Raw genomic sequence first — 15,898 nt, 5'->3', positions numbered from 1 at the left:
ATGATTATTTCAAACCTGGTGAATGCAAACCATTTCAAAGTCAGGACCTAAACCAAACTTCTGATTTTTAAATCTTTGGAGAAGACTGGTTGGCCCAAGGGAATAGTTATAAGATATAAAACCTCTCTAGTTTAACATTCAAACCCAAATAAGGCCATAGAGAACAAAGGTCCCTATCATTCTAGAGGAGTCCAGTAGTTTCCATTAAATGAATTCACAGACTTAATCTACTCCCTAGTAGATATATCACATCATGAAATCCAGAACTACTAATCAGAATACTATGCAGTATTTAGAAGAGCATATTAGCAAGAGACTTATGCTCATGTTGAGGCTCTAAAACTAGCTATACAAAGAAAACAATGTCTCTGGGCCTCAGTTTCTTTAACCATTGTGGGACTTGCAAAATATACACCATAAGGTTGTTATAAGGAACAAAGGAATAATATAGGCAATATGTTTGTTTAGCAGAGTGTCTTGCATAAAACACACTGAATAATAGCACAGTCTTAACAATAAAACATACAAATGCAAATATTAAAACATGTGTAGAAACTGCATGTAATCAAATGACTGAATGGTGCCTGAAGCCGTGTTTCTTTCTCACATCTCATTAGTATAGATGAGAATTGCAGATTTCACTGAGATTCCTGGTGAAAATATACAAATGTGTCATCTTAAGACATGGACATAAGTCAGCTAAGTGACACTTTTTATCAAGATAAAGTGGAATTCCTCAAATATGAGGCCATCCGTGAACTAGAATAAGGAAAAAAAGGCTAAAAGAATCACTGTCAATTAATTTTTTTTAAAAAAAAAAAGCATAGAACCACTGTCAATTATAGTTTTTAAAGCATAGGCTTATATATAGTGAAGATGTGATAGGAGGTACACACAGGGAAACAAGTGACACCTGTGACAGAGCTGTTACCTCTGCTTTCACCCTGGATATTTGCTACCTGGAAGACTCTGACTCTCAAGATGTCCTAGGCTGCCAGGAAAAACATCTGATATGTAATTTTTAAGTAATAATTTTAACCTCTTTATCAAATATCAGAATTAACAATAATTCTTTGTTAGTTTCACCCATTCCCTGACTACCAAAAGATATGTTAATTGAAGGGCAGTCTATGAACTAACCAGGTAATCCAAGTCTTCTCTCTATCTATGGACAGATTCAAAATCCTTCAGTCCCCGTCAGAGCCTGAGGCTCACTCCTCCAGTGGAGATGCCCACCACACATGGGCACAGTGGCCTCCAGGACCCCACTGCATCCAGGATATCCAGCTTCTCAGCTGTGTAAGCAGTTAGGTTGCATATCCTTACTGCACTTGAACTTTAAGATTTTGGAATTAATCTTATATTTTCTTGATTAGTTAATATTAACTGAGTTAATATTAATTTATATTTTCTCTAACAATCTAAACTTACTGATCTTAAGACCCAGATAGAAACCTACTTTAAACAACAATTATACACAGCTTAATATACAATAAAGTAGAATTATTGTCAATAATAAATGCACTGAATCAGATACAACTGTACCCAAATGTTGAAGCTCCTCCTAAACTTTCAAAGTAAATATAAAGTATCAATATAAAATTGCAAAGTGGTTTGAATATTTAAATATGCATGTTAAACAAGGCATAACTACTTCTCAAATGAGAGAGAGAGAGAGAGAGAGAGAGAGAGAGAAAGTAAGTATAAACATTAGCCATGCATGCAGGGCATGATGCACACACCTGTCATCCCAGTTACTGGGGAGGCTGAGGAAAGTGGATGGCAAGTTCAAGTTCAGCCTGGTTAACATAATGAAACCCCATATCAAAAAACATTAGCCATGTAGATTTCAATATATTTATATTATTATTGCAAATATCTAAAGAGGCTCTATTCAGAGTGAAATTATATCCATTATTTTAGAGTAGAAGCAACTAAGTTATATAGTATGGATTAATTGATTAAAGTAAGAGAGCAACCTGAACCATGTTTCAAAGCTGTTTGTTTTCTTTGTAAATATGAGAAAACACACACACACACACACACACACACATACACACAAAAAAAATCCTTCAGGGAGAAAGGATTTACAGATGTCAATGAGTTGCATTCATACTAAAATGGTGCCTGCATGTCCTTCAATAAAGCCAGCATTATAAAATTGCTAATATAAATGCATGGACTATTTTTCCAAAATGTTAAACCTTTAACATTTTAATATAGGAAAAAATTTTTAAACTGTTACCAATATCAAAATCCCAGAAGCATCTATAACTGACTTTTTAAATTTAAAACTATCATGAGTAGCATGTCAGCGAGATAATAAAGCTTTGTGGTTTAAAAAAAAAAAAAAAGGATCCTTATCCTGAAGCAGCTCTAAGTGAGAATAGATCTTGGACTATTGCAATAATCATGTTGTGATATAGTAGCACTATGACCCATGAGAAGAGAGAGGTGTTTTGGGTTTTTTTGGTTGTTGTTCTTGTTTTTTTCTTTTTTTGGTACTTGGGATTAAGCCCAGGGGCACTTTACCACTGAGCTACATTTCCAGCACCACCACCCTGCTTTCTATTTTGAGACAGGTTCTCTCTATGTTGCATAGGGCCTCACCAAAAGTTAGCCAGGCATGGGCTGCTGTGCCTGGCAGGGGTGGTTTCTGAAGTGTGAATATTTTGCTAAGATGAAGAGTTACTATAGAGGACACCCCTGAATATGACTGAACTGAAACAAGACATGTGGATTTGAAGGGTAAATGGTGAGCCTAGTAACTGAGACTGGAAATACAGAAGGATAATGTTGGGGAATTTTTGAAATTATCCTTGAAAAATAATAGACATTATACAAAATCATTGGACAAAAAGCTTTGACAACCAAGTTAAATACCCAGGTAAGAACTAGAAAGATGTAAACTTTGGCTTCGCTGTACTTTCCACACAGTAACAGATCCTCTGATTTGAATATGGTTTGTTCTCCAAAGGTTCATGCTGGAAGCTTGGTCCCCACTGTAACAGTATTGGAAGGTGGTGGGAACTCTAAGAGGTGGGCCCAATAGAAGATGGCTGCATTATGACCACCCTTGGCCCAGTGGAAGATGGCAGCATTATGACCACACTTATGAAAGAATTTAATGTCAGTATCATAGAGTGGATTAGGCTACCAATCCAGGAGAGCTCCCAAGAGAAAGTTGTCATAAAAGAGCAAGACTGGATCCTCCCTATTTTCTTGCTTCCTCTCCTATTCTCCCTTTTTCTGTCCCTTCTCCTGCTTTGTCATCTGTACTCTACTATGAGATTCTATCTATCTTGTGGTGACATAGTCAGGAGACAGTCACCAGAGGCCAAACAGATGAGGTGGCCCCATCTTGGACTTTATGCTTCCAAAACTGTGAGCTAAATAAATCTTTTTTTTTTTTCTTAATGAAAGCATCTAGTCTTGTTGAGGGCCACAGACAAGTCAAGATGGCGCCTGGCACTTTGAGTCAAGCTGTGTATTCAGTAATGTATATATACCTCTACTGTCCTACAATAAAGTGGCTCCTGCTGTTTCAACCTTCACAAGTTGCCTGTCACCCCCTGGTTACTTTGCCCAGCCAGACTGCGGCATAGTCTCAGCTATTTTGTTATAGCAACATAAAATAAACTAAAATACAAACTTATTAGAACATGTACTTGTACCTATTCATTTCTTTGCTTAAATATTTCCTATGGATATCCTATTTCTAAAATCAGACTTCCCAAGCTATAGAACTAAACAGTGAATCAAATATTGCTGGACTGTTCTGGAAATGTATGCGCATTTAAACTAGAGTGGGGCACTCCCTTCTTGCTATTAGAATGTTTCAGAAATGAACTGCATGAGTTTTTAGTGAATGCAGAAAGCAGAGAAGAAAAGGCAATTGTTTTTTATTATGTGACAATTTGGTCCTCATAAATCTTATAGAAGAAGTAGGCAGCAAGTTGGGTTATAATAGGCCAGGGGTGAAGATGAGTCAGTCTGGAGACAAGGTAATTCCAGTGAGAGCTGAAAAGCTTTCAGAGCTATCAAAGAGAGGTCAAACTTAAAGAAACACATACCTTCAACATCACAACTCAGGTAGTTACGCACTTCATTCAAAATGAAGTTGATATCTTCTTCTGAAGGTATAGGGTGCTGTGTGATATCAGTTGGTGTATCAGTAGTGCCAGCAATTGTCATCTTTTGCCAGGGTAAGAAGAAAATAACTCGCCCATCACTGGTGGCTGGGTCAAGAAGTCCCATGCTCTCTGGGCTAAGGTAAAAAGAAATTAGCAGAAGCTTTTTATTACTCTGTCTTCTATAAAAACGATTTCACTTACTAATGTTCAAATAAGCCAACAAGACACGAACTATTACTTGTACTGCCCTACTCCAGAAATTCCTAGAAGGAAAAAATAATAATATGAGTAACAAAAAAGTACCAAGCAAATGTAATAATCCTCTTCTGCAGCAGAACAGCGCTCCCCACCTCAACAATGCAAGGTTAATTAACTTCCAATTGTTTTGGTTTTTATACTCCATGGATCATTCACATCAGATAATGTCAGTGGGATAAATGCCTATAATTTCTTTTATTATGGTCAATTAAGAATAGCTCTTCAACCTTTTTTCGAGTCTGTGAAAAGTATTTTACTGGGACATTTGACATTTGGCACATCTTTCAGTAGAAGGTCTCAGAAGAACATAAGAAAGTGAAGAATCTAAGTTTCTGGAAACTAAAATGTAATCATCAAGTTCTTCACTCCTTTGTGCCTAGATGAACTCATGCCACTTCACCAAATATATATTTCAAGGTTACAGAAATCTCAAGAAGTGCTCACAGAAGAAAAGAGCTCAGCTTTCTTCTAATAACTAACAATGTCCTAGGATAGGTCAAAGGGAGAGGAACACCTTAGCAATGAAAATCTTTTAAATAGAAAACACTGTTATGCTATTAAATCAGGGTGCAGGCCTGCCTCTTCAGACAGATTGTAGAAAATCTTCCCAAATATTAAAGAAAAATTTTTTTCTAAAATATTCTGAATTATCTAAAAACCAAATTATAGAACACATTTGAAAGAATGGGCAACTGTAAATAAATATTAACAAAACCCATTGAATTTATCACTACAAACTGTTGTTTTAATGCACTCATTAGCCATTCAAAGAAATATGGAGAAGTTGTTAAGGTTTTAAAGCATCATATTCAAACAGAACACTTGTTCAATTCAGATACCTGGTTCAATTTGACCAAATTCTTATATAAAACCAGTGTTAAAGTATTTTATTTAACATTTTTAGCTTATAGTAATGCAATTTCTTAAAAAAGGAAACAATTTTACTTGATTTGAACCAATGGCAAGAAATCCCTCACACACACAAATTTAAAAGGGAATACAGTCAATTCTTTATTTTTATCATTTCTTTAAAAATTGTTTTAAAAGATTGATTCAAATGTCTAATAATGAGATGCTAACAACGGTTTAAAAACAAATAAAAAACATTTTTAGTACATAAATGAAATTGCCAGGTGCACTGTCACATACTCAGGAGGCTGAGACAGGAGAAACACAAGTTCAAGGCCAGCCTCAGCAACTTAGCAAGTTCCTGTCCCAAAATAAAAAAGGCTAGGGATATAGCTCAGTGTTAGAGTGCCTCTGGGGGGGGGGGGAAAGAAAGAAAGAATGAAAGAAAAAAAAATATCTACAGTCAGCATAGCTAAATGTATCTCCTTTATTTAAATAACTACAAAGAATACTAATCTTTCAGGCAAGGAACCCTCAAGCCCATAAAAACCTGTCATATCTCCTCTGTCTTTGCATCACTACCAAGAGCTTATCCTAAGAGGCACAGTAGAGAATGGACACAGAACTGTGGAACCAACCCAGATGCCCTTCAATAGATGGATTTAAAAAAATGTGGAATTTATACACAATGGAATATTACTCAGCACTAAAAAATAACAAAATCATGGCGTTTGGAGGGAAATGGATGGCATTAAAGCAGATTATGTTGAATGAAGCTAGCCAATCCCTAAGGAGCAAATGCCGAATGTCTTCTTTGATAAAAGGGGGTTGACTCAAAACAGAGCAAGGAGGAAGAGCATGAGAAGAAGATTACCATTAAATAGGGTTGAGAGATGCATGGGAATGGGAGAGAGAGAAAAGGAATTGCACGGAAGATGGAAGGAAACCCTCATTGTTATGCAAAATTACATATAAGATGATGTGAGGGGGAAAAAAGAGAGAGAGAGAAAAGTGTCATAGTAGAGTGGGTAGAGAGAGGTGATGGGAGGGGAGGGGAGGGGGGATAGGAAGGGTAGCAGAATACAATAGACACTAGTATGGCTGTATGGATAAACGTGGCTGTAAAACCAATGTGATACTGCAATCTGTACACGTGGAAAAATAAGAATTCATACCCCATTTGAATCAAATATATGATGTCAAGATCACTGTAATGTTTTGAGCATCTAATAAAAAAAAAGAAAGAAAATTTAAGAGTGAGACGAAAAAAAAAGAGAGAGAATGGAACAGATCTTCCACTTTGGAAATCCAAACAGCACCAAAGAAGTGTGCCAATCATTTAGAACTTCAGCAAAGATTCTCACCTTCACTCAGTGTTACTTGGAGGAAACTACTTTCACTTAAATATATAAAAAAACTTTGAATATTGAGTATTTTTGAACTCTAAATATGACTATACCCTTTTTTCTTTGTATTTGTTATAAAACTCTAAAAATCTTAAACATAGTTAATCACAAGTATTATGGGTACCTATTTTGATCATGAGTGAGATATCCTTAAGTAAATAAATTACTTTGAGATTGGCAATTAACACATTCAGAGATCAAGCAATTAATTTTGTAATTTGCAATTAATTTTGTAAATAATTGAAGAAAAATAATAAATTTCATGCTCCAACATTTGAGAAATAAATTATATGCTGATATAATTTAGGTGCAACCATCTCATGGACCAAAAACATAGATACCTAAAATAATGAACCAGAAAAACTTATATAATTCTAATATTCAACAACCTAGATAAGAAATGCAGTTAGCAAAGCACAGCTACTGAATCCTTTAAAAATTTCAGTGCAATAAAAGCAGTTTAAAGGGTGAAGGTGATGGTTACCAACACACTGGAACCTGTAGAGAATCAACTGCTTAAGTGAAGACATATGTGTCAAACATAAAATTAATAAGCACAGAGGGAAGACAAAACTATTAATGAATGGTATAAAAATTTAAGAATCCACTTGGAAATATCTTTCATTAGTTTTAAATTACCTAATTCATATTCTCCCTTAGGGAAGAAAAGTTTGTTTTCCTATGAAGGATTAATTCTGCAAGGTCACACTAAAGTTCGATAACGGTATCAACTATAGTAATGGTACATACAATGCAGTGTGGCACAGGTCTCGTTTCAATTTGAATGATTCATTTGACATCAGAGGGAAAAGCTAGCAAATTTATGTGTGTGTCGAGGATTAAAGGTAATGAACATTTTTCTCTTGCAGACCATTGCTTTCCTGAAGTACCTTTAGTTAAACTGAAATCAATTTATTGTTAACTACTTAGCAATCAGTGTTAGAGCTAACGGTATGTACACAATATGCAAAAAAAAAAATTGATCTGTTGTCAGCAGGAAAAAGATTCAGTAGGAAGAAGGGGGAGATTATTTTCATGTATTTTAGTAATTTGGTATATTATTGCTGCTTTGGGAAGAGCACCTAGCCACAATTCTGATGAAAATTACAGATTTATTCTTTATATAACTTAAAGAGTGCTTTTAAGAAACTGATCTCTGTATTACGGATTTTTCTGAAATTGAAACAATTCCTCCTGCCTCCCCCTGCCAAAAAAAAAAAGAAAAGAAAGAAAGCTATTACCATAATGCAATATAATTCTACATGTAAAACATTAGTTAAGGTTAAAACAAATTTACAAATGACACAAAGATGCTTCGGAAAATGGCCTGACAAGATACACAGCACAGCCTTCATTCTTGATTTACCATCCTATATTTGATAAATCAGTGGCTACTAAACTCTGAAATGCCAAACTAATCAGGCTGCAACTGCCACACTGGGTCTTAAGTTCTCCTCAGCCTGGTGCAGGGCAGCCCTAGAAGGTTCATACCAGCTCTGGTTCATCCCTGCAGACCTGGTCAGAACCTCAAGTCACAACTGTTGAGAGTGACTGACTGATGAGGTCAGAGACTCATTTCAGTCTGAGATCTTCTGACCCCACCCAAGAGAATGATTTGATGGGGAGAGGCAAATCAATCCTGAGGTAGGCCAGAGCTGTCCTTGCCTCAAGGTCATCAATTAAAAAAAAAAAAAAGGAATAAACCCTTACTCCAGGCCACAGTCCACAGCTAAGAGACTCATCTGCAACAGAGCCAGAATGGGAGCCAGGCTGTGGACCACTCCTCAGCAACACCATATACAGTGGCTGTAGTTCACAGTGCTACCAATAAAAATACTATTTTTTCTCAAGAAAAATCATTTACTGCATTTTGGACCAAAACAGACTTAGCTGTGATCTAACACTTTAATGATCTATGGAGAGGGGTTCTAAGGCTAATGCTAAATTTTTAGGATTAAACGGTCTTTTTGTTTTGAAAATATTATATCCAGGTAATATATATGTACATATTTCTTATTTAAAAACTTATCTATTTTGTTATAAAATATACAAGACACACTATAGAACAATATCTATCATGTGACCACTCTACTGCAAATTTTGTAACAGGACAAACATGTGTAAGTAAAAGCATACACTTTTATGGAAAGAACTTAAAGAAGATTACTGACTTTCAGAAAACTGAATGAAGCCAGGAAAAGGTTTTCACTGTCTCTCTCTTTTCAGAATGATAGAAATCTCTGATTAATCACTTATGTTCATTTTACTTATTTATTTTTGTCTATAGGGATTATCTGGGAATTAAGATGAAGAATTGTATTTTGTTCCCATATTTAAAAAGACCTTTATAACTGTTGCATTAGTCAGTGCTCCATCACTATTAAAGATACCTGAGATAATCAACTTATAAAGAGAAAAGTTTATTTAGGCTTACAGTTCTGGAGGTTCCAGTTCATTAGCAGCAGACACTGTGGCTGGGACAAGGCAGCACATCATGGGATAAGCAAGTGGCAGAGTACAATCACTCACGTCATGGCCAGGGTTCAAAGAGAGTGAGAGAAATTGGCCAGAATCCCTCAAACCCCTTCAAATTCATGGCCCTCCAAAGACCTAAAGACTTTTCATTAGGCCATCTCTTAAACTTTCCACCACCTCCCGTTAGTGCCACACTGGACCAAACTTTTAACACATGAGTCTTTGGGGAACATTCCTGATCCAAAATGTAACAAATGTTATATTAACATTTTAATATAAAAAAGCAATTATCTCAACTTGGGCAAGTGGATACAAAAAAAAGTTAGGATTCATTCAAAAATTAGTTATTGCAGAACTAAAGATGTAGCTCAGTGGTAGAATATTTGCTCAGCATGTGTAAGGGCCTTGATTAAATCACCAGCATGGTATGGGGGGGGGGAAACTATGGGCATTATTATAAACTAGAAACTACCAAGATTTGAGGAAATAGAGTCAACAAAACAGATAAAAATTAATCAAAGATCATTGTCCAAAAAAATCTTAGCTGGGTGTGTTGGCGGACACCTGTAATCCCAGCGACTCAGGAGGCTGAGGGTAGGAGCATAGGGAGTTCAAAGCCAGCTGCAGCAAAAGCAAGGCACTAAGCAACTCAGTGAGACCCTGTATCTAAATAAAAAATAGAGCTGGGGATATGGCTCAGTGATTGAGTACCCCTCAGTGCAATCCCTGGTACCCGCATCTTCCTGTAAAAAAACCCTGAAATCTTTTTAGAAAGCTGGATGTGGTGGTGCATGCCTGTATTCCCAGCAGCTTGGGAGGATCACAAATTCAAAACCAGCCTCAGCAACTTAGGAAAGCCATAAGCGACTTAGTAAGACCTTGTCTCAAAAAATAAAACAGGGTATGAATGTGGCTTGCTGCTTAAGCACCTCTTTCAATCCCTGGTACCAGGAAAAGAAATCATTATCAGACTTAATAGAAGTTAGATACTATATGAAATAAGGAATCAGAAGCAGAAAGGAATACCTTACCCAAGGTCACACAATTAGTAGAAGAGAAGGTGAACAAACCAGGAAGTTCTATGCCAAGGTCTGACCTTGGCTTAACTCTTGTCCTGTCTCCTTGCCTATGTACTCTGAAATAACTGATTGCTTTCCTATCTTAATGGTGCATTTACAAAAGAAAATGGTTTGTCCCAAAGAATGCAGTAATTATGTGACAGAATTAACCTAAGGCCTTTGGGGAATAATAGGTAATAAAATGTCCTCTGACATCATAGGACAATACTGAAGAAAACATAAGACAAAATATGCATAAGAATATGTTGAATTTAGTAAATCTAAACAAATACAAGAATTTTGATAATTACACACCTGTATTCACTGTTCTCACAGATGTTAAAAACTCTCATAAACTATCAGGCCATGAATATTTTTAATCCAACACAAAAATGACTGTATATAATTGCATCTGAAACTATTTTAAAACTCAATTAGGTACCGATGCATACATTTTTATTATCAAAATTAGAGCTACATTGGTGTTTCCAGCTTTGAAAATGCGTAGGAAACTTTGGAAGTTGGGAGATAAGTTCTCTTGAATACACTGAGTAGAAGTGTATTTGGTATGGCTGGGCAGGATGGTGCATGCCTGTAATCCCAGTGACTTGGAAGGCTGAGGCAGGAAGATTTTGATTTCAAAGCCACCTCATTCAACAAAGGTGAGGCACTAAGCAACTCAGTGAGACCCTGTCTCTAAATAAAATAAAAAATAGAGCTATGGATGTGGCTCAGTGGTCAAGTGCCTCTGCACCCCATCGCAAAAAAAAAAAAAAAAAAAAAAAAAAAAAAAAAAANGAATTCAAATTTAAACTAACATTGTATTATTAGCATTTTCCTAGGACAATATGAATTCAAATTTAAACTAACATTGTATTATTAGCATTTTCCTAGGACAACTGAAGTTATTTATAATTTTAATTCTTATTGACTACATAATATTCCCTTGTCTAGATAGGCCATAATCTATTTTCTCCCAAGGTGAGGAAATAAAGTGGTTTCTAATCTTTTTTAAGAACAAATTATGACATAATATCTTTGCATATAATTCATTATTTCATGTAGAATTACTATTTGCCTACTAGATTTAACACATATGGAATTAACAACAGCATATAAATTCTGTACTCTTGGCACAGTCATATGACTTTTTCCACAGATGTCTTAAAATATACATTAGGAGTAATCATTATTAATAATTTGACAAGAAATACATACATATTTCTTCTAAATTTTCAAAAACACATAAAAGTTGGAGTTTTTATGGTTTCCTGTGTACCCACCACCCCACTTAAATGAGATTCAATTAATAGCGATACTTCATCTCTACCCCTACTCCCTTCTCCATCCCTACTTATATTTGCTAATTTGATATTCTGAAAATTACATCTGAGTTTTAAAAACATATTTATAAAGTTATAAACTGAAGAATACCTAAGAGGCTAATATTTCCAACTTGCTCATAAGGATAAATATTTGACAAAATTAATTTCTTAATGATTTAATTAAAACATCCTTTATGGAAGTTTGACGGGATTAAATTTTAATATCTTATTAAGAATAGAATTTAAAATACCAACATTTAATCTGTAAAAGTGACTATAATGAACAAAATACACTATAAAAAAAATAGATCCCCATTAGACTTTAAAAATGAATACTGCCATAAGTGGCTAAGATTTTCCCCAGCCTGGTTTATATTTTGTGTTAGAAGAGTTCCATCATTTTCTCCTCATTTAGAACAGCAAGTTAGGCCATCTATTATTAAGAAGAGTGTACCAGAAGAAATTAAATGCATAGGGAATCGCTTGTGCCCTTTCCCAGGTGAGGAACAACAAGATGGAGTACAGTTACCTGTAGTAACCAGGCATCACAATATGGACACCAGCACTTGGCTGGCAGATAGCCGCAGCATTCTTATCATCCATTTTGCGCACAGAGTCTGTGAAAGGTCCCGTAGCATTGATAACACATTTGGCTCTCACATCAAATTCCTGCCCTGTGAAAGAAAGCAGCATCAATCACACACCCTATTTGTTTCTCTGTTCACTGATGCTGTGGATTATTAATTCATCTATTAACTTAACCTATGGCGAAGTATATTGCATACCACACTAAGTGACATGAGCAGCCAGAGTTATTGAAGAGCCAAACAAAAGGCTCACTCCTGAGTAAATTTACCAAACACAAGTCCAAATTAAAGAGAAAGCATGCCATTTTTTCATTGTGGTGCTCAGTCTATTTATAAAATGCTCAGGATCAAGGTGCCACACATGAAGAAAGTGGAATGAGAATAAATAAGTCACTTTCTCCTAAAAACTCAAATGTGTAAACAGCTGCGCCATGAGACAACACACTTCCCAGTGTTAATTTTGTTCAAGAAATAATGTAATTTTGCAGTTGCCTGTATGGCCATAGGACCAGGACAAGAAAGAATCTAACAAAAGTTAAAGGTGATTGATTTTAATGACATGTAAATGCACTGCCTGTGTCACCTAAGTGATACTTTGAAACTTGGTACATTTATTTAATTTTATTAATTATATGTTTTTGTAAAGAAAATGGAATGCATTCATATCTGTGAGAATTTTGTGGGCATTTATTATTATCCTTATTATTATTATTATTTAACACAAAGGGGAAAATTGCCAATTCCTACAAGGGAAAAATTTTCACGTAAAACCAGTCATTATTGACAATAAGGAATATAATTAATATGACTCTGAAGCCCGGGTTAAATGGAAGAAAAGTGACAGAAAAATTATAATTCAGTCATTATACAAGCAAGGCAAGATTCTAAGAAATACCTCCCGCTCCGAGACATGGCATACCTGTGAGGACATCCTTGCACCGTGCGCCGCTCACATGCTCCTTGCCCGTCTGGGGGTCTGTCTTCTTGAGCAAGTTCACTACCTCCATGTAATTGGCTGTGGCAGCCCCATACCTGGCAGCAGTGAGAGCAATGGCAAGGTTCATCCGTGCATCATTGTGTTGTCCTGCAGCAGGAAAAAGCATCAGGGGAGGGACAGGAGTCACCTCGAGCCACAGACTGGTGGTACAGAAGTGTGTCACAACAGATATGTCACATCTGTCCCTGTCACCCAGAATATACATGATGGTTGGGCAGCTCTACAGGGCACGATTTGAAAATACATGGTCATTCTCAGTCAGGTCTTCACCTGCCACTTCAGTAAATACATTTTGTGCCACAAACATGGTGAAAAATATCCCCTTCCTACAGAGCTGACATCAATTATCTGAAAGTTAAGAAATAACTAATTATTCTCTCCATGTGGGAACAGATGTATATGTCAGACTTTTCCTAATACAGAAAAACCATAAGCATGAAAGTGAAGCAATTCAAAACTTTAGAATATTTGACACCCCAACTGGTGTTGATGAACAATTTTTATGAGTATGTGCTCTATCTAATATTCAAAATCAAGAGCTTAATCTTCCATAGAAAATCTCGCCATATTCCATAAAAGGATTTTTCTTGGTTTGAATTTTGATCAGGGCTCCTTAAAATGTAACATTTTTTTTAATCGCACATAAAAGGTAAGAAATTAAGCAGGGCAAAATTTAATTACAGAACAATTCCTACCTGTATTGTTAAAGATTTATTGCTGAAAAATCCTAGTTAAAGAAAACTAAGGGGGAGGAGAAGGGGGAAAGATGATTAATCACTTTAAAATACTGACATCACTGGAGACTTTTTCTATTTATTATTGCCAGTGGAGTTAACGCTGACCAGGAAGAATTACTCTACATTGCTGGGGCCAGGTTCTCTGTGCCCTGAATAATTAATTATCAGGGCTAGATGTATTGAAGCAGAGTTCAAATTCCCACACATTGGGATCAGTTCTATCAAGATAATACTGATAAAGGGATGAATTTGTAATGGATATTGTTGTTGATTTATGTTGCCAGCATACCAAACATTTAGTATAAATGGTTTATGTAAAGTTTCTTCCTTGTGATTCAGCCTGTGCACGGCTAGAAGCACTACACAAGCAATCTGTTCCAGCTAAAAGGGCAAAGTTATAAAGAGAGAATCAATGACTTAAGACTCTGCCATCCCTCCCCACAAATATCTTATTCCAGAACCTCTGAATTAATACCATCAGCCAAGAATCTTCCCCCCAAAATTATATATGCCACCAAGTGGGGAACACATATTAAACCTCAACATGCAAATTTTTTATTATTCTGGAATTAATATGTCCAAAAATTAACAGGATGAGTAGGAGGGGAAAGAAAACAACAATAACAGGAGCAGCAGTTGAGCTGGGCATAGAAAGGAAGCGGAGCAATTCCTCAAGTTTCCATTTAGCATGACCCCAAAGTTGCTTAAAATAATCACAGGTATGTCTAAAACTAAGTTAAAAAAAAAAAAAAAACATTTATTAATGCAGAGCTCCTTATTTAAAGCAGAGGTGTGCTCCATAGAGTTAAATACACACAGTCTAAAGAAAATAAATAAAAATTCTACTAGGGATTTTCCTTTCAAGGCAATGACACAGCACTCATCTTCTGCAGTCTTTCTGGCAGATGTCTGTACAAGAATGACACACCCTCCCCAGCACCCGGCTGAGGTAAGCATTTGGTAGTACATGAAATCCAAGTCATGTTTGCTCTCACCATAGGCATATTGTAGGGAAGCTCAGCCATTTTGGGTTTGTTGACTTACAGACAGGACAAGTCTCTGGAAAGTCATGTGTAAATGAACTATTTTAAATCCTAGATGAAATTGCTGTTCCAAGGAACCAGGCAGAAATTCCATTCACTAAAAAATAGATTCCTTTGTAAAGTGCTGTATCTATTACACAATCACTTGGGTCTAAACTGACTTTGAAAATATAAAATTTTCTTTTAATGCATTTGAAACATACAAAAATCTCATTACAGCATCAGTATATCATATACGCATGGCTTACACTGCAGTATAAGTATAGCTCATCAGGCTGTTGTTTCCATATTAAGAAATCTCTCCCTAATTAGCTTGTAAATCACAATACAATTTAAGGTAAAGAAGATCAACTGCAGTTTAAAATGTAAGATAAAGAAGACTCCTCTGCTCCTTATTTCTCCACATCCACCCCCAGGAGCTGGGAGTACCTATCTTGACTTCAATGGGGAATGCTACTTATTGGTAGAGACCCTTCATGATATGATCCACATCTGCCACAATTCATCTACTCCCAATATTCTTGGATCCAGTATTGCCAAATTATTTGCGATTCCCTGAACTTTCAGGCCATTATACACTTCTGAACTTTGCCCAAACTTATTATTTGTATTCTGGCTGAGTGCCATTCTGGAAACCTCTGTTTGTCTCTTATGATCTGGATCAAATATCTCACCATGAAGTCTCACCTTATCTGCATCCTGCCCCTTCCAAGGCAAAATTGTTCACTGCTTCTGCATCAGCATTATGTCTTGCACATACCTTTTTAATAAACTTTCCAATACTACATTTATCTGTAGATCCATCTGCTTGCAAAAATAATTAACCTTTGTCATGAACTGAGTGCTATGATAAATGCAGGGAACACGATGGTGAGAAAGACACAGGGCAGCCTCAACCCAATGGAACTTACTTCCCATTGCATTGTAGGAGTCCACGTTCAGGGGATGGTAGCAAACTCACTTTCATTTGCTCTTTTCCTTTCTCTCTCTCTCTCTCTCTCTCTCTCTCTCTCTCTCTCTCTTTCTATTT

The 15,898-nt window shown here is 36.1% G+C and overlaps 1 protein-coding gene across 6 annotated transcripts in view; it reads right to left on the bottom strand.

The window, feature by feature from the left end:
• Window positions 1–15,898, bottom strand: part of Gpd2 (glycerol-3-phosphate dehydrogenase 2) — a 194,802-nt gene that overhangs the window by 92,136 nt on the left and 86,768 nt on the right. For all 6 annotated transcript variants that reach the window (XM_048812290.1, XM_048812288.1, XM_015479192.2 and 3 more), the window contains 3 exons: window positions 13,011–13,175; window positions 12,034–12,178; window positions 4,074–4,267 (listed from right to left, as the gene is read on the bottom strand). In XM_048812290.1, the coding sequence (XP_048668247.1) occupies window positions 4,074–4,267; window positions 12,034–12,178; window positions 13,011–13,175 (504 nt within the window). The remainder of the gene's footprint in view (window positions 1–4,073; window positions 4,268–12,033; window positions 12,179–13,010; window positions 13,176–15,898) is intronic.

Source organism: Marmota marmota, unplaced genomic scaffold (genome assembly GCF_001458135.2).
Source record: "Marmota marmota marmota unplaced genomic scaffold, marMar, whole genome shotgun sequence".
Taxonomy (NCBI): domain Eukaryota; kingdom Metazoa; phylum Chordata; class Mammalia; order Rodentia; family Sciuridae; genus Marmota; species Marmota marmota.
This window is presented reverse-complemented; position numbering and strand designations above follow the sequence as displayed.